At 43.1% G+C, this 20,355-nt stretch overlaps 1 protein-coding gene across 1 annotated transcript in view; it reads right to left on the reverse strand.

Moving 5' to 3' along the window:
• ADGB (androglobin) overlaps nucleotides 1-19,604 on the reverse strand; it is a 224,364-nt gene extending 204,760 nt beyond the window's left edge. Inside the window, 1 exon segment of the mRNA XM_074988710.1 lies at nucleotides 19,528-19,604. Coding sequence (XP_074844811.1) covers nucleotides 19,528-19,604 — 77 coding nt within the window.
• Nucleotides 19,605-20,355: the final 751 nt, after the last annotated feature.

Here is a 20,355-nt window from a genome sequence, read left to right on the forward strand (position 1 = left end):
GTGCATTTTTTTTTACAAAGTAACTTCTCAGCACCCCCAAGAACCTTCCCCCTATCTATATTGCCTCTGGCTCCCTGAAAATGATTAACTGGCAACAGACTGCATTGGCTGCACGTTAGACCTTTTATTGACCCTGGCTCATCTCCTGTCTATGTAACTGTCTAGCAAAGGCCAGTACTCTTCCCCACAGAAGGGTTGTCACCAGTTAGGCATCTGCAGTAAAAGGAGCAGAGGACTTAATGCAGAAACAGTAAAAGGACTGATGTGGAATCAGTGAGGGAGTGTTTTGATGGGAGACAGAAATGAGAAGCACGGATCTGAAAGAGTATGGGGAGAACAGTTGTATCCTCCTCTGACTACATTGCTCTGGTGATTTCTTCTTCTCCCCACACTTTTCTGCATTGGTCTAACTTATCCTATCCCCTCTAGAAGCAACAGAATTGAGGGGAAGGGCAAGCTTCTTCCTCACTGGTGGAGACAGGAGCTCTGGGTTCTTTCCTTTGTTCAGGGAAGCAACGAAGGGGGAAAAGTGCCTTGAACTCCCTTCTATTTGAGCAACTAGGGGAGATATTGCTGTGGGGTGGTGGATGTCGGCAGGGGAAGTGGGTGCTCCATTTCCCTTCCCCTCAAAGCATGTCATTTCAAGTGAACTTGCCCAACCTCCATCCCCTTTGTTTATGCTCTGCCAGTGCTTCTGATCTCCTGGGCAACAAAGGTCCCTTTGATGGTGATCCTTTATTCCTGAAGTGATCCCAGAGAATCTACCTGTTCAGAAACCCAGTTCTTCATCCAAGCTCTAGTCACTAAACTTAGTGTTCAAATGCTTAGTGCCTGAATGATCCTTTACGTTGATAAAGGTCACTGATTAGGTCATGCTGCCCCTTCAGTAGCTGTGGCAGAACACAACCCATGGGTAAAGGGGCAAGAGCCTCTGTTGTGCACCTTCTCAACCCTACCTCCTGCATCGCTCCAGCACTCTCACCTCCGTCCTTAGCTTTGCCCCTCAAAAAGTTAAGAAACTCAGAAGTATATGAAAAATTATTAGAAAGGCCATATATCATTTAACCTCTTGACTTAATTACTTGCTTCTTTTAAAATCATACTCAATCCCCACGCTCATAAAAGGAGATCGGAGTGTAAGTAATGATTATTAGTGTCTTTTTCTCACCTTCCCTCTATTTAATTAATGCCAATCTCCTTGAAAACACGCCTAAAGTAAAATCAGCCACTGAAAGGATTTTGGAGCATTTGAACTGTGCATATTGCCTTTGGGATAAAACTTTTTTTAAAAAAAAAGGCCTCCATGGAGTGCAAAACATCCCAAACGCACATGCTTCTGAACCTGTCAAGTGTAGAGCTCAGACTCACATTACCCACATGTCACTTTGGTTTAACAGCCAGAGGAAATCACTGTGAGACATTCAATTACTGTGACAACATGCTGCCTACAAAATCTCTGGCCTGCAACGGATCTCTAGCCTAGCAATTTCATTCCTTTTTGATTCATCAGCTTAGTGTAGCCCATGTCAGAGTCAGAAGCTTCACCCTTAATCAATTATTTCAGTATTGCTTACCCAAAGGCACAGTTTGCCATGCAGTAGCTGAGATTAATGCCAAGTAGGGGACTTTAGTCTGAGCAAGATCAGAGTGAGAGTGGTGCCCACGTGTGAGCAAAAAAAGTACACTAAACTTTTTCATATCCATCATTCTATTATCTATACTCAAATAACTGGCATTTTAACCATAAGTACATTTCAGTTATCTTTTCTATAAATACAGTACTGTGAGACTAAACACAAATACATACAGCAAATATAGTGTAAGTTTACAGTGTACAATACTACTGTTGTTGGTAAATAAAGTACTCTGCATACTATGACAAAGTCAGTCCTGTTCCTGGGCTTCTGGCCTCTATTCAGTCCACTGGTCCCACTTATAGGCCCACTTACCCTCGTTGGGGTGAGGGATGGTCTGGGGGGGACCCAGCCCCTGCCCACTTGTGCCACGTTCCAGCCCAGGGACCCTATGTGACTATTAGTGGGAAGGGCTAACTCCCTGAGGCCTTGGTGCAGCAGCTCTTCTCCCTGGGCCACTTCCCCAGAAAATTCCCCCTGGTACCTTCTTGAGGCTGCAGCTGTAAGGAGTCCCCCTCTCAATCTGCTGCAACTCCTCACTCTCCCTCTGTGGTTTCTGGTGTTCCTGTTCCTTTCTTCTGCTCCTCTCAAACCTGCTTTCTCTCACTCCTCTCATCTCACCACCTCTCTCCACTCGCCTCTCACACTCTCTCCCCATGCTTCCAACTGTGAAAGGCTTTCACAAGCCTCCTACTAGACAAGACTTGGCTCAGCCTAATTGGGGCCAGCTGACTCCACCTCCGGCCCAGTTGCCTGAGATTGCCCTCCTGGTGCTCTGCAGGCCCTTCTGCTTGTTTGGGCACCCTCTGAGGGGACCCTATACCCTGGCCCTGACACAATACATTTTTGTGTTTGTAACTTAATATCTAATCTTGTTTTTCTTTAGTGTTATGCATTGCTAGGTATAGCTTTCTATTATCCACCAACCTCCCGGTCCCAGGGCTGCTAGATATGAAAGAGTTTACTGTATATAAGAAACAGGATTTTGTACACACTATTTCTAGGTGGCTATATCTCAAAAATCCCTTACTAAATTGATCCTGCCCAATCATGAGGCATTGCAACTCTGAAGAGAATCCAAATAAGCATATTGATTTCAGAACATTTAGAATAGTTGTCTTAAACTGCAACCTTACTCTTAACAGATCTACCACTCCCACACCATAATCAACCTGTGAACTCATTGCCAGGGGATGTTATGAAGTCCAAAATTATAATGGGATTCAAAAAAAGAACTAGGTAAGCTCATGGAGGACAGGTCCACCAATACCTATTAGTCAAGGGCTATATTTATACAAGAGGCTTTTCCTGGCAAAACTGGGCTTTTGTTGAAAAAACCCACAGCATGTCTACACGCAAAATGTGCTTTGTTGATAGTCTGTCAACAAAACTCAGCACATCTGCTGGCAGTGTAATACCTCTCCACATTTAGGTATAATGCCCTTCTCGACAGTCTCCTGTCGACAAAACAGCCATTTAGACAATCGGGGCCCTTTTGTTGACTCACAGGGCTTCTAGTCCACCGGGCATCCCTGTTTGCAGAACTTCTGGTCAGCAGTTCTGTTGAGAGAGGGCAGGGCAGTCTGGCTGCTCTCTGTCAACAGAGTGGCTTGCTTTTTCAAGCAACTTTTGTGTGTAGACGTAATCTGTCAGGCAACAGAAGTTTTGCTGGGAAATCCTCTCTGACAGTCACTTCTGTCAACAGAGGCTTCTCGTGTAGACGTAGCCAAGATAACCAGGGATCCCTGAGTGTTCCTAGCCTGTAACTGTAAGAAGCTGGGTGTGAATGATGACATCATCACTCAGTGATAGGTGGTTCTATTTATTCCCTCAGAAGTACCTGGCTTTAGGCACTGTCAGACAACAGAATGTTGGGTTAGATGGATAACTGGTCTGACATAGTACAGCTGTTCCCATAATAATAAAGAGTGCTAATGCAGAGGATTTCACTGACAGAAACAGGTTCAAGTACCAGGCACAGATATGAGACACCCTCACCAGCTAACCTCCTTCATAAATCAGAAGTCCGGATGGGATCATGAAAATATCTTCTTCCTGCATAGAACAGGCCACAGAACTCCTGTGAATTATTTCTTGTTTGAAATACACCATATTTTAAAATTGCCAGTGATAGAGGATGCACTACAGCCCTTGGTAATTTGTTGCAATAGCTCATGTGTCTCGTGTTAAGTTTTGTCTCTTTTCCATTGTGAATCTGTCTAGCTTCAACACCCAGCAGTTGGATCTTGATATACCTAAGTGTACATCTAAACTACATAGAGGATTGACCCTGCTGCAGTCCATCTTTCAGAGTTTGATTTAGCGCACCTAGTGGAGACATGTTAAATCAAATTTACACAGTGTCCCCCCTGCCCCCATGGTTGACAGGGGGCACCATGTAAATTTGATTTAACATGTTTCCACTAGGCGCGCTAAATCAAACTCTGGAAGATGGACTACAGCAGAGTCGATCTGCTATGTAGTTTAGATGCACACTTAGATATAACAAGATCCAGCTGCTGGGTGCTGAAGCTAGACAGATTCACAAGGGAAAAGAGACAAAACTTAACATGAGACACGTGAGCCATTGCAACAAATTACCAAGGGTTCTGGTGCATCCTCTGTCATTGGCAATTTTAATTTTAAACGTAATTAATGTAGCTGAAGTTGAATACCTTAATTCAACCTTCCCCTGTAGTGTAGGCCAGCTCTAAGACTGAAGGTCCAATAAGCAAATTTCTGTTCCTCATGCAAGTACTTAAAAGACTGATTAAATCACCCCTTAATCTTCACTGTCTTAAATGAAAGAGTTTGACTTTCTTGAATTTGTCATTATCAGGCATGTTTTGCAATCTTCGAGCATTCCTGTGGTTCTTTTTTGAACCCTGTTCAATTCACCAATATCCTTTGTGAGCTGAAGCCCTGATCCTCAGCACTCCTCACTCCCTAAACCTAAAGAACTAGACATGACTGCAGTGAGAACAAGGGTAGAAATGTAATGGCCTAGAAACAAAGTGACGGTCATTAAGAACTCTGTGTTTCCAGATCTTGAAGAGTGAAGAAAATAACACATTTTGCATTATAACAAAGGTCCAATTTATAAAGAATAAAATAACAGAGCAGAAGGATAATGAGAGGAAATATTTTTTACTGCTCAACTTTAAAAAAGTCTGAAGCAAAAATGCATTTTATTTGTTCATTCACTAGCTGTTTTACAGAAGTCATAGAATCACTTTGTGTCATCCATCTCCAGCTGTCAACACAGATTCATTTCACTAGAGCTATGAAACACTTTGGGGAAAACATGTTTTTTAATATCAAGTAGTCAAATCATGTAAAATTACCAGATATGCTCTCTTCTTTTTCAACAAAATTCCAACCATTACCTTATCCAAATTTATACATAAGTCTAAGATGATCATTTTCAAAAGTCAGTTGAATTTAAAAGTAGCACATATGTAAGGCTGACAGACCCAGGCCTTACAAGTGGGGCTCATCTGGGATGAACTTCTGGAAGGTCTCAGAAGCTCGGGACATGCTTCCTCAGCTGACGGAAGTATGTAACCCCAGAGGCACTGAGACCACTGATGTGGGACAGTCAGAGTGTAGTGGTCTCAGTGATTCCACAGTTGCATATACACATAAGATTTAGATTCGCACTCCCTACCATGTAATCAGTGAATTGAAACCACAGTTTTTATACAAAGATGCTTGTAAGTAGAAGTCTAGTCCAGGTATTCAAACAGTGTGTATGCACTGTTTTGGAGTTTGGGGTGCCTGTCTAATCCCCTTCATTTTTTAGTAGGCCATCATGAGCAATACCTTCAAAAAAGTAGAAATAAAAACAGGAGAAAGCACCTGCTGATTGGAAAAAGACTGTCTGTTGCTGCTTCGCAGCACGAAGGAGAGCAGATGGGAAAGCTCAACTGGTCAGTTACAGTGAAAATAACCAGCTATACACAGCATTCCCTTCTCCTGATCACCTTCTGCTTATGAATCAAGACAAAACATGGGAGGCATACAAACATACAGATTCCTTCACCTATGAGATAAGTTACCACTGTGCCTCATGAGAGGTGAATCAAAGCCATATCCGGCTGTAAAACATTGCAAGGATTTTAGGTGAGAATTACTTTGCAAGACAGAAGAGTATTTAGTTAATTAAGTCAATATTACAGAATGCACGTTATAATTTTGTTCTATATATAGCCATGTTTCCAATACATCTACTCAGTGCCCTTTTTTGTAAAGAGGTGCTGGTACTCATCTGGCTCCCCACCCCCTCCCCTCAGCCAATCATATGCCTGGGGATGCCGAGGTGCAGGTATTCAGTACTAGCAAGTACCAGCACAAAAAAGCACTGCATTTACTTAAGATTACTTGACTCTCTGTTTTTCAAAATGAACTTATACTTGATTTTACTATAAAGAGATCTCAATGCTGTGTGTTTAGTGCAGTGATGATTTGAGCTGGAATTTATAAACTGGGTTGTACTGCTCCTTTGGAAACAACACATCTGTGAATATTGAGATTGTCCAGGGAATGTCTTGGAGGGAGTATGGAGTAGGACTATTACTAACCTGTGGAGTAACAGCAGGGCCTACGCAGGCCAAGAAGGGAGAGCTTGTGTTGCTGTGGACAGGGGATTTGGGGAACTAAACCTAAGCAAGGCTTCTCACAGACAAGCTTTCTCACAGTAAGACCAGGCATTAGCTTGGCACCTCACAGCCCTGAGTGCTTCAGGGAAGCGTCAGAGCCAGACACCAGAAATGAGAGCAGGGATTTCATATAGCCTGGGCTCTCAATGAATTCCCAGATGGCACCCAAAAACTGAAGATGGCAAATCCACCCGAGTCAAATACAGGAGGCATAAGAGCTGATTGGAGCGCAGGGAGAAGAGAAGGAGATTGGGAGTAGGAACTTGGTGAGACAGAGGTGAGTGGGAGAGACAGATCTTGTGACGAAAAGCAAGAAGGTAGCTGTGACTGGTTGGGGAAGGACACAGAGACTGGAATGAGAAACCTGAGGAATGGAGACTAGGGGAAGAAGCCAGGGACAGGAGAAAAAGCAGAACTGGGACAGGGACTTGGTGGGGGCAATTAGCAGAAGGTATCAAGCTTGAGGATAACTAGCAAATAGTCTGTAGCTACAAAAGCACTTACTTCTCCAAAGCCTTTCATGGCACTCATCAGCAAGTCTCAGGTAACGTCTATACTCTGCGTGTGTGTGGGTTTTTTCCCCCAATGATATTTTGCTGGTAAAATCTGCCTTCTTGAAATCCATTACCTCTATTTTGCTGTTTTCCCACCTACCATTCATTAGAATCATGAGCTCATCATTTCATGATCACTTTCACCCAAGCAGCCTCCCACTTTCAAATTCTCAATCATTTCCTCCATATCTGTCAAAATCAAATCTAGAACAGCCTCTCCACCTTCTGAAATAAAATACTGTGTCCAATACAATCCAAAATCTTGTTGGATAATTTATGCCTTGCTATATTATTTTATATGTTTGAGAGTAGGTGAAGTCCTCCCCCCTCACCATGTCCTATGGCAGGGGGTCTCAAACTTTGTGACACCGCAACACCCTAAAATACTGAATGAATTCAGGTGACCTCACCCTCACTGGTCCATGAGTAAAGCTAAGTATTTTATTGGGATTAAGATTGGACAAGAAATAAATATGCCAATAATTTTTGATAACTAAATTTTTATTGGAAATAGACAAACATATCTAATTTGGAATCACATTGTTTCATGCGAAGGATGAACTTGTTTATTGTTGCATAATTTTTGAAATCTGGGTTTCATTGTCGAGATAGCCACTCTCATTTCTCCTTCCACGTTTTCTTCTGATCAGTATTTGCTTTTTACAGCAGCAACTGCAGAAACCCTGGCTCGCACAAAGAAGATGTTGCAAATGGGATCAGTATGCTCATAGCCTTCTTGTTTCATTCTTTGTACGGATTTTGCAAACTGATTCAAAATTTAGAGATAGACATTGTTGAGAATTTTCTTTTTAAAGCAGTGTCAGAAGAGATATCAATGATTTGCTCCTTCTTGGTAGTAATGAGTGTACCAGCTCTTAGTTTAGCGTTGAATGTGTTTCTTATCCAGTCAAATTTTCAGTATCCATATCTGAGAAATAGTTCTTAAAGTGAAATTTTAAAGGAAGTGATTTAAAATACAAAATTTCACATCTTCACTAATATGTGTGCTATTGCTTTCAACAAATTGCTTTAAAGTAGGAAACATGTCTAAATTTGAATTTTCCACTTTGCACTGCCACAGTTCAACTTTCCTAATAAACGCTTTCAATATATCATAGAGTTCAAGAATATAACTATTACCACCTTGCACTGAGGTATTAAAAGCATTCAGCTTATTGAATATGTCACTTACATATGCTAACTGCATATTGAAATCACAGTTGACAAACATGCACTACTATGCCTTTCTTCAATTAAATACTGGTGGCCTTCATTCCTTATTTCAAAAACACAACAAAATGTGTTCCCGAGACAGCCATCTTGACTCACAGTAAAACAACCAGGAATTGTGTTCAGCGCCCATCTCGCCACAACACCTTGCAAACATCCTTGCCTTTACAGGCCTCTTTTTTTATAGAGTTTACAACATTTACGGTTGCTTGTAGAACATTCGCCTATGCTGGGCTCAAATCTTTCAAAGCGAGAGCTTGCCTATGAATCATACAGCGTGTCCAAACAGCACCAAGAGATTGTTGGTGTATTAATGCTTGAAGTCTTGTGTGACAGCCTGACACAAAGCATGGTCTGTCAGTGCATATGCCCATGCAGTTTGACCACTGTAAGATTTGACTTCATAAAGCTATCAATTATATTGAAAAGATCCTCAGCTTTACTCATCCCTGTAATTTCTTTACAGAAGAGTAAATCTTCATTTATTTTACCATCATCAATGAAGCTAACATATGTCACATACATATTAAATGAGCATCCTTTGCGTTATCCATTGCCTCATCTATCCGAATGGCAAATGATTTGCTTCTTATTTTTTCGATTAGTTGCTCATTAAGATCTTCTGCCATATCTGCAATTCAGTGGCAAACAGTGGCATTAGACAAAGGGATGCTTAAAAGCTGGTTAACACTAGATTCCTCCAACACAGTCGTAACCATATCAAGAGCTGATGGAAGTATTAAATTTTTTCCAATCGTATGGGGCTTTTTGCACTGAGCAATTCTGTATGCAACTTGATAAGAAGCTAAAAGTGATTTTAAAGGGTTGCTTATATATTTAACCAGACTCACATTTTGTTGTTTCATTTAATCTTTTTCCAAGTGAAAAAAATCTTGAGGTTTGTTAATTAAGTCTGCGTGACTTGTTTCCAGATGTTGTTTTAGTTTGCTTGGCATCATACTTTCAATGGATAGCATTTTCTGACAAATAACACATTGAGGCTGTTCTATTCCAGTAACAAAAACACTCGTGAAACCAAAAGATATGCAACTTTCATCATACTTTCTTGATTTAGGCCTATTTTTATCAGCAATAATCGGTAGATCTGTCATCAGCTTTCCGTTTACCACCCAACAAAAACCTTTCCATGTTGTAAGGCTAAAAACTTAAAATAAAAGAAAAAAGTTTTTCTAAATGTATAATAATTGATAAAAGAATGGAACTTCATATACACATCAGGGACTACTAAAGACACTGCATTAGTAAACACTATACTGTGTCGGCAGAGACACAAGAGACACACAAATATTTGCGAAAGAAGTCGAACCCAATCGTCTGAGATCAGGGGATCGGCGTTTAGACTGTCAGTGGAGACATCAGAGACATGAGGATATTTGAGAGGGAAGCCGAGTCCAACTATCAGTAATCACGTGATCAGCGTCAATGGATTGTCAGTTGAGATGCTGGAGACAAATTTTTGCAAGAGAAAAACCAAATCCAGCTGTGACCCCCCAGTAATTTGCTCATGACCCCACTGGGCATCAGGATCCACAGTCTGAGAAACACAGTCCTACGGTTTGGATGACTTTGTTAGTTGTTTGAAAAAAAGAGGCTCATCCACCTCTTTTTCCTGGTTAGCTGGTCTCTAATGGATCCCTACCATGACATCACCCTTGGCTTTCTACCCCTTTTATTCTTACCCAGAGACTTTCAATAAGTCTGTCTTGTATCCCCATTTTAAGCTCAGTCTTTCATATGTAAGGCAATACCTCTTCCCTTTAGAGAGGAAAGGGTAACCTCATTACTGAATGCTACCTTGAAGAATTGGATTCTGTCTCTGTGCTATAGAAGAAATATAAAATGCCACACGTGCATTAACTACTGTAGAAAAATAAGAGATTGAAAGTAAGAGATTAATATTTAGTAGTGAAACGTTCACTATATTCATCTCTGTAAAATAACATTTCTAAAATGAAAAGACTTTAAGAGTGGGGCTACAGTGTAGCTCCAATCTCAAAATAATTTACGCAATTTGAATAAGTTATTCCGAGGTAACTTATTTTGAACTCACTGTTGGCTACACTAAAGTTCAAAATAAGTGCCTATTTCAAACTTCCCACTATCCCTCTCATAAGGGGTAGCAAGAATGAAATATTGTGCTCAGAATAGCTATGTTCGAAATGTATCCCAAAATGGAAAGCTCAGTGTAGCTTTAGCCTAAATGTATATGAGTAAAGTTTCCATCTTGCACCAAGGAAATTCAGTCAGCTTCACACAGCGATATAGCTATAAACGGCATTCCCACCATCTGCAACATACTTTGTTTACAACCAAGTGGCACTCTAAGACATGTGATATTCTTTCCTGTCTTTGAAAACATAATCCTTAAAAATCTCTACTGATCATTGCAAGCAAAGGGCAAACTTCAGCAGCAACAGAAGTGCAACAAGTTTGAAAATACTTCTTTTTAAATCTCTAATGAAAGATACCATCTTCGTTGTGTTCCTAGTACAAGACAAGACGGAACTCACTGCCTGAAAGACTTCTCACCCTCAGAGAGTAGGAATTACAGCAGTGATGACAGATGCCTCCAGTGGTCTACTCATACTATAAATTCCATTGCCACCTTTTGAACGAAAGATTTTAACTCATTTGTCTGTTTACCTGATTGAACTTTGTAAATAACTAATTTTTTTTAGTTAATAAATCTTTACTTAACTACAAAGAAAGAACCTGAAGTTGTCAACTTCTATAAAGAATATGTAGTTTACAAACTGGTGGTCTTTCTCAGATCATCCTGCTGCTCCACCTCTTTTCTTTATCACACAGCAATATATAGCTTCAATCTTTTAACATGGGGTGGCCAACCCGCAGCTCTCGCGCTGCATGCAGCTCTTTGAGCCATTAAATGTGGCTCCTCCTCAGAGCCACGCATTGGGAGTGCTGTCCACCACTCTCTACACAAGCTGGTGGCAGCGGCTGTGGTGAGTCACCAGCATCAAGTAAGACCAGGAGGTGGGGTTGGAGGTGCCTGACTCTGGGGAGAGAGAGTGAGAGCATTGGTTTATAGCTGGGAGTTGGGGGTGCCTCATTCTGGAGTAGGGTAGGGGAATTAGGTTACAGTGGGGGGCTGGCAGTTCCCATCTCTGGGGAAGGGGATTGAGTATTATATATTTATTTTTATCTATCTGTCTATAGCTATATATTATGTGTATCTAGATACACAGATAAATAAAAATAAATACATAATACATGGATCTTTGCACTCTATCTGTGGCTCTTCATCCATATTTGTTTGGCCACCTGTTTTAACAAATGGGAGATAATCATTAGGTGGTAACCTCAACTAACAGCATCAGTACAAACATCTCCAATGTCTGCTATAAAGGTACCATATATAGCCTTATCTGGACTCAAATATGTTGTGACAGATAGAAAAGTCCAACCTCTCAGACAATCTAGCAAGTAATTTTAGGGGGACCAAATTAAATTTAATGGCTTTCTATGCATTACCCTTCTAAAACTTTAAATTGCCAGGTCATTCATATTATATATTTGTAGAAGTAATTCACAATTTTCAGGGTTTCTTCCTTTCTATAAATAACTTTAAAGTCTATTAGCCATTGTTCCTTTTTATACTATTAGTATTCCTCTGATAAGTCACAAACTTTCACATATGTATTATATAGCAACAAATACTACTTAACTGTAGGAAAACAAATATAAAATAAATTTTTTTACTGTAGCCACAAAGATACTCATTAGAAAAATGATGCTATCAGAAATAACCTGTCTTGCAATTACTGAAAACCACTAAGCTTATAGATTGATATCTTCTAGTATCCAACATTGGAACATCTTGGATATCTGGGGTGGGGAGTGGAATTTAGGACCCATCTAAATATGGTGTGCAGTGCTACCAGCTCTCACTCCAAGGGAAGTTAAGTCCACTCAGCATCTCACGGAAGGCACTTATCACCTCAGAAGTCAAGTGCTGGTCTCTTTGAAATCAATGGTGAAACTCCAACCAACTTCAAAAACCATCAAGATTCCATTCCAGGTCTTTAATGACAGAAGACATAACGTGTGCTCAATACAGTGAAGACCCTGTTGAGGTCTACTGGATGTGGTAATCAGCCTAGAAAGACCACTACTATTATAGTTGTGGGAGCACGAGCACCTGGTGGCCGGGCCTCACTCGCAAGGCAGAATGACCATACACTCCATCTTGGAACGCTATCATACAACGGCGGGAAGGTCTGAAGTCAGGCCAGGAGAAAGAAATCAGAAAGTTGACAAGTAGTTGGAGAGTCCCCAAAGAGAACATCCTGACAAGCAGATAGTAAGCCCCCAAAGAGAACAGCTGGGGCTAGTAGCTGGAAGCCCCCCAAAGAGAACATCTTGGTTGTACAACATCAGAGGGTCCCAGGGGAGGTTCAGAAAAAGACCAAGGACAGAGGAAATCTTGTAACATGTTCTAACAGGCCGGGAGAACAGAAAGCCCAAATTAGGTAACAAACACTTTAATTGGCCAGGTATCGAACCCCCAAGTAAGAAACAGTATAGAAGGTGATTTAGCAGGAATAAAGGGGTGGGCTCCTGGACACAAGGCGGAGGCTAGCGACTTCCAGTCCAGACAGCAGACCCCGGCCTGATCACCCGGACGTCACCACCACGAAAGGTCCCAACCAAGCCGTATCTCTGACTTGAAGGGCCGCTGTAACGTAGTTATTGGTGAGATGTGGGAGCATTGGATGTTATTGGTAAGTCACATGTAATTATATATAGTTATATGTAACCTAGTATTTAGCCTATGCCAAATAAATATCTATCTATATATATATATAACAAGTGTTAAGTAATTGTAGTTACGAATAAATGAATAAATCACTATTGGTAAATACCACTAGCTGGTCTAGCTGGGTCTGTATAGAGAATTATTGGGACTTAGAACAACCACAGGGCATTGTGGTGTTCACAATCGAAGTGTTATTGTTCCTGGTACTCATAATACTGTGGAAACCTAGGTTTTAAAGTGAATACACTGAATCACATATTGCTGCTACACTATATCAGGCTGCTATAAAGGTGGGGTGGTTGGTCCTGGGCCACCCGACTCCCCCCGCTGTATCACACCCCACGTGCACCCACGGGACCCGGAGTAGGTCGGCACATCGTCAATAGTTTACTTATATTGTCCATGAAAAATGACATTAACCTCTCTATGATTTCTCCGTTTAGTAAATGCCAAATTCACTTTTCCTTTTCAGTTTTCTAATTTAGTCTTTATCAATTCTAACAAAGAATTACTCAATATAAAATAGAATGCTGAAAACACTTGATTTAATTGCTATTTTATCAACAGTATTCAACAATAAACCCATATTACTAAATGTTATAAATTACCTATTTTCTAAACAAAAAAAAATTTCCTAAAGAGTAAACTGATGTGGTTATTTTTAAAACTAGTAAGATAATATATCCGTGGGGTGACCATATTTCCTATGCCAAACACAGGACATTTGCTCGTAAATACAATAAATTGTTCAGAAGCCAGCAAGTTCAATGGAAATCAATCAGAACTATGCAGTGCAAACATTCAAAATACCGTTGTTTATTGAGCACTCATTAAAAAGGACATACTACAGTTTTATAACTAATAGGTAAAAAAATTTAAACTACGTATTTTAACTGAACTAAAGTTAGCCAGAAGTATATAATGGAGAATGCTGCATGTTCATGGTTTCTAACACAAAAGCTTTCTTCTAGTCTTGCAATGAAGTGTTTATAACATTACAAAGTCAACATTTACCAACTGTAACCATGTACATTGTGGGGGGGCCAGGAACGGGACTGCAGCCCCATGGGTGGGGATCCCAGCTGCTACAAGCCGTAGGGTGCGGGGAATGGGGCTGCAGCCCTGCGGTGCATCTCCTGGCCACCCCATGCCATGGGGTACAGGGAATGGGGCTGCCACCCTGCCCTGCAAGGGGGGGGGCTCCCTGGCAGCAGAAAGCAGCTGCCCTGTAGAGCAGCGAGGATGGGGCCACCTCTCCACAGGGCTCTCTCCCTGGCTGGAGTGGCAGCTGCCCCAAAGAGGTGCACCAAATCCCCTTAAAATCTTAAACAAGAAGCAAGTGGGGGATACACATACTATCACCCCCCAACATACTCTGCCTTACCGTATGGCTGGGCCCCAAGCTCCCTCTCTTGATGCTGCCTACACATCTGAACAGTCAGCGCATGCTGCATGTGCTCTCTGGCCAGCACCTTGTACCTGCAGCAGCACTGACCTGGGGGGAATGTGAATATGGGACAATTAATCCTTTTGTTAAAGTAAGTCAGGACGTCTTCCATTATGACACCTGATTGTCCTGGCAAAAACGAGTTGGGTGGTCACCCTACATATCCTTGTGTTCTCTTAAAACTTTCAGCACCATTATATAGCCTTGCTTCTAGCATTATTATTGCAGAAACTAGATATGTTCTACTGTGATGATATACATCTATAACTCATTAATAGTAATCAGCATCACATGTGCAGAGTCAGAAACACAAGCCACTGAAGGAGTAACAAGAAACTGCATTCTGTTTTCTAAGGAGGAAAATAGGTTTCCTAGTAGAATGTTTGTTTCAAAATAAAAATATTATTTTTAATAGATTAGAACAAGCTGCAATTGCTTTCCCTTGATTTAAATCCACTATCTATGATTCAACAGAAGCTACACCTAAACTTCCTCACACCTTAGACCAGAAAATTTAACTAGGATAACCTTCTAACAGTAAAGCAGTCCAGTAGGACTTTAAAGACTAACAAAATAATTCATTAGGTGATGAGCTTTCATGGGACAGACCCACTTCTTCAGATCATAGCCATACCAGAAAGAACTGAATATTTAAGGCACAGAGAACCAAAAATAGTAATCAAGGTTGACAAATCAGAAAAATATTATCAAGGTGAGCAAATCAGAGAGCAGAGGCGTTCACCCACAGCATGCCTGAATTTGGTCCTCAAGTCTTCAGGCTTCCCACCCCACCATCTGGCCTGGGTGGGGTGAAGGAAATGGAGCCCTGAGTCCCGCAGGCTGGAGTCAGGACACCTGGAGCCAGATCTGGCCCCGGGCTCTGCTTGTCAGGGGCAGGAGGCAGCCCCATGTGCCACTGCCACTTCCCTTCCTCTCCCCCAGTTGGGGAAACTGCAGTGCAAAGTTACCTGGCAAGAGTTTTCCCTCCAAACTCTGACTAACCAGAACTGCAACCAATCAGAACAGCAGGAGAGCAGTGTCTCAGAGTGGTGGTGGAGCCGAGACGAGCCAAGTAAGCGCACGCACCCCATTCAGACCACTCCAGCCAAGCTCCTCTTTCCACTGCCCATTCCTGCACCCGTCCTTTTGCCCAAACCCCACAACTGCTCCCCAGCAGCCCCCTCCCACACACTGAATCCTCAGCCCTCTATTTTTGGTCCCACCCGGGGCCCCCACAACAGTTAATCTGGTGTAGGAGAAGCCTTGAAACTCAGTTCCCAATTCTCCACCTAGGTGCAACAACTATGGCAGCAAATCCCTTTTCTGTTCGCAACTGGCCAAAAGTCTGTGTACTGTACCATTAGAAAAAGAACTGGCCATAATAATCCACATATTTGGAACATATTGATACTCATATCTAGGAATCAAGACACAGATCTTGAAAAAAGCTCCAACTGAAGCCATCTGTCAATGTAGCAACACAGGGCATCATGAACATATCGTCCCAGTGCTCTGCCTTCTGTCTCTGAATACAGTTCAAAGCTGATATTCAAAGCTCCCCATGGAGCTAATGGAGAGATCCTGTCTTCCTCTGTAATCATCATGACCTTCCTCAACAGCTACAAATAAAATGTCAACCAGAAGAGGATGATCCTGATGGAAGAAGCAGAACTTTCATACTAGCTGACCTAAAATATAGAACTCAATCATGCAAGAGAAAAAGAATATATTTTGGAACACACTTTTTCCAATTACGTTCAGTATTCATGTAGTCAATTAACAAAAGCTAACAAAGCTAACCCCTACAAACATACATATTTCTTTGAAGCATAGGGTTGAAAAGAGAAGGTAAGACAGGTTTGCATTTTTAAATACTTGGGAGGTACCCAGGTACTATTGTGATGGGAGCCATATGCGCGTAGGTGAGAGAGAGAAGACCAGACAGTTTCTAGATGACTAGTAACAGCAAGGGAGCTGTGCTAGTCTATTTACTATCAAGACAAAAAAGCAGTCAAGTAGCACTTTAAAGACTAACAAAATAATTTATTAGGTGAGCTTTCGTGGGACAGATCCACTTCTTTAGACCATAGCCTTCCCAGAACAGGCTCAATATTTAAGGCATAGATAACCAAAAACAGTAATCAAGGTTGACAAATCAGAAAAAAAAATGATCAAGGTGAGCAAATCAGAGAGCGGGGGGGGGGGCGGGGGGGGGAGCGTCAAGAATTAGATTAAGCCAAGTATGCAAAACAGCCCCTATAGTGTCCCAGAAAGCTTGCATCCCGGTTCAAACCATGTGTTAATGTGTCAAATTTGAATATGAAAGAGAGTTCAGCAGTCTCTCTTTCCAAAGCAGTGTGAAAATTCTTCTTCAATAAGACGAAAAAGCAGTCAAGTAGCACTTTAAAGATTAACAAAATAATTTATTAGGTGAGCTTTCGTGGGACAGACCCACTTCTTCACACCATAGCCATACCAGAACAGACTCAATATTTAAGGCACAGAAAACCAAAAACAGTAATCAAGGAGAACAAATCAGGAAAAAAAATGATCAATGTGAGCAAATCAGAGAGTAGAGGGGTAGAAGCGGGGTGGGGTGGGGGTGTCAAGAATTAGATTATGAAGAATTTTCACTCTGCTTTGGAAAGAGAGACTGCTGAACTCTCTTTTATATTCAAATTCGACACATTAACACGTGGTTTGATCCGGGATGCAATTTTTCTGGGACACTATAGGGGCTCTTTTGCATACTTGGCTTAATCTAATTTGTGACTCCCCCCCTCCCCCCGGCTCTCTGATTTGCTCACCTTGATCCTTTTTTTTCTGATTTGTCAACCTTGATTACTATTTTTGGTTCTCTATGCCTTAAATATTGAATCTTTTCTGGTATGGCTATGGTCTGAAGAAGTGGGTCTATCCCACTAAAACTCACCTAATAAATTATTTTATTAGTCTTTAAAGTGCTACTTGACTGCTTTTTTGTTTTGATAGTTTCTAGATGACATAATCATAGTTAAGACAATGTTTGAATCAAGCTATTTTAAAAAAAAAAAGTTTTTTATTGCCAAAAACTTAAATTTGTTTCTATTTTGGACACTCTACAATAAAAAACTTGAAATTAAATATATTCCCAGCTGTCTGTGCAAAATTTTCAGTGGGGTTTGGTTTTCAATTTTTTAATAATACTAATTTTAGTTGGACAGCTTAGTGAGATATATTCATTTTCAAAATTTCTAAATTTTGAAAACAAACAAAAATACCAATCAAACTAAGAGAACTCAAACTATCACAGAAAAAATTGAACAAAATCAACACTTTCAAATGTTGTTTACATTTTGAGCTTTGTTTTTTCAAACCAGTTCTAACAGCTATGAGGAGAACAATATTCACAAATGAAGCCCAAGTGCAAAATAGCCTGCAGCTAGAATGATCCACAGGAACAATCAAAGAGCACTCAGTGAAGTGCAGAAGGAAGCTTCCAATTCCTGTTTCCAATATATCAGGAATTCTCAAACTTCACTGAAACATGACACCATCCTGAAAACAAAGGTACTACATAACTCCAAGATGGGGCAGAGATGGTCCCTGGTGGGGAACATAGGACCCAGGGCAAGCCCCCTCCTGCTCCAGGTGCAGGGCATAGGGCAACCCCGCCACCCCAGGCCTGTGCTCATTCTGCTCCACCACACACCCTGCCTCTTCACACCCTAGTTCTGCCCCTCCTGTCCCTTCCCTCCAAGCTACTGTGAGATTACCAGGGCAGCCTGGTGCAGAGCATCAGCAGACTTCAATACCCCTGCACTAGGGGTGTAACATTCCCTTTAATCAGTTAAATGGTTAAAGGGGAAGGGAAGGGCAGTTCCAGCTCAGGTGGGACAAAATCATCCAGCCTGTGGTGTATCCGTGGCCCTCTACAGAGAGGGGCTGTTTGGCCAGGCTAGAGCAGCCCACTGCCAAAAGTGAGCAGTGGTGTTACTTCAGGCCCCCAATCGTTAACTGTAACTGGTAAGCCTCATCCATTTAGGGTGAAGCTTACTGGTTAATCAGTTAACCATTAACATCCCTTACGCTGCACTCACTGCAACAGTGGGAGCCGGATTGACCCAGCAGCCTGCTCTGCTCTTGCCCACCCTGCCATTAGCTCACAGCTTGCTGCTCTCCTCTTCACCATAGCAGCAGGAAGTGAGGTGCCCTGGTCCAGCCCCAGCCAGTGGGGTTGGTCAGAGCCCTGCATTACTTCAAGAATGTGCACCACCAGCAGAAACAAAATACCTGGTTTTGGGCACTCTACTAATCAGCCTGGTGTCATTTGAATATCTCCTGAGTACTTAGGTAAATGCAGATAGGTGAACTTCAACCTGGGACCTCTAGAGCTTAGCGCATGAGCTTCTACAGCAAGGGTCAGCAACCCCAGCATGTGTGCTACAAGTGGCATGCAAACTGATTTTCAATGGCAGGCCAGGGGGGAGTTTAGCTCCACCCACCTCCCCCATGCAGCTGGGAGCTCCTTCAAAGTCATGCTGCCTGTGGTTTAGCAAAAGGGAATGCAACCACCACCTAAATGGTAAAGCTCAGCATCTTCATTTATTTATTAATGAAGCTGTTTTAAGTAGGACTCTTAAGGACTTCAAAAGTATCAAGGGCTCTTGGATTGCACATAGAAGTCAAAAGGTCAAATTTCAGCACCCCACCTTGGAAAGGTTGCTGACCCCTGCTCTAAGGCTTGAGCTAAAAGCCAGCTGGCTCTCTGCTAAGGAGTGTGGGTTCCACTAAGAGGGAACTCGCGCTGCCACCCGCTATAGAGCGGGGGTCCCATCCTACAGCCTGAGCGCCGCTGCAATACACCCCCAGCAGTTCCCCTTACTGCCTCGCCACAGCGGAGAGAAGCTGGGGACAGGGTACAGACCTCTGGCGGGGAACTGGGGCGATTTCTGCGGTAAGTGGTGACGTGGGTGGGCTGGAGCCCAACAGATGGGCCAGGGGAGCGGAGATCTCCCCTGGGTAGGGGCAGGCGCGTCCCCAGTCCCGCAGACACCGCTTGCGCCTTGCGAGGGGGCAGCTCCCCTAGAGCCATCCCGGAGCTGCTTTGCCTCCTAAGTGACCCCCCCCCCAGCCCCCCGCAAGACCTGGCCCACAGCAGCGCCACGCTGCCCCACACTCGGCGCGCCGGGGAAGGGGGGGCAGACATGCGCGCGGCCGCTCTTACTCTTTGGCGGGGGCGCTGGCGTACGCGGTGTTGTTGCGGGGGGGCAGCTCCTTCTTTTTGCCCTGCTTGGAGGCCATGGCGCCGTCCGCGTCCGCCCGGCGTTGCTAAGCGACGTGGCGCCGAAGAGCGGGGCTGGGCACCAACGGGGCGAGTGCGAGACGCGGGGGCCAAACCACTGGGACGCGGGGGGACGGGGAGAGTTTGAGCAAAGCAGCTCCCCCTGCTGTGCGCCCGGGGGGAGCGAGTGGTGTGTGCGCAAAGCAGCCTTCTCCCGGCAGCCCCCTCCCCAGGGAGAGCCCAGCCCCGGCGTTCTTAGGCGTCACAGCAGGGGGAGCGGGCAGCGAGCTTTGCAACGCACAGGTTTGCTCGCACCCCGTTCCCCACCGTTGCCCCGGATCGTTACAGGTGACCCACAAAGGGGCGGGGGGTAATGGGGGGGGGGAGTCTCACCTTTTACTTGTTATGGTTCAATAATGAAGTACAGGTCAGGTCTTCGCTCCCTTTACTCAACTGCTGCCTCCCCGTACAAAGTCCGCTCTCAGCTGCTCTGTGCCCCGCCACCCACCCCACCCCGACGACTTCTACAACTGAGAAACAAGTAGAATTAGGACAACCAAGATGACTCTCTTGGTCCTCCCGTGTAAGACCTCAACCCAGCAAAGGGAGCTGTACCTAGGTTTGCACAGTGGCTGTAGTCCCACTGATAGGAGGAGTTCAGCCTTTGTGGGACTGGAACCTAACAGCTTGTCAGAATCATTCGGTAATATATGTGGGTTATTGAGCCAGTTGGGTGGTCATGGGGGAGGAAGGGGTGGAAGAGGTTGTAGA

This window comes from Carettochelys insculpta, chromosome 3, assembly GCF_033958435.1.
Source record: "Carettochelys insculpta isolate YL-2023 chromosome 3, ASM3395843v1, whole genome shotgun sequence".
NCBI classification, from domain to species: domain Eukaryota; kingdom Metazoa; phylum Chordata; order Testudines; family Carettochelyidae; genus Carettochelys; species Carettochelys insculpta.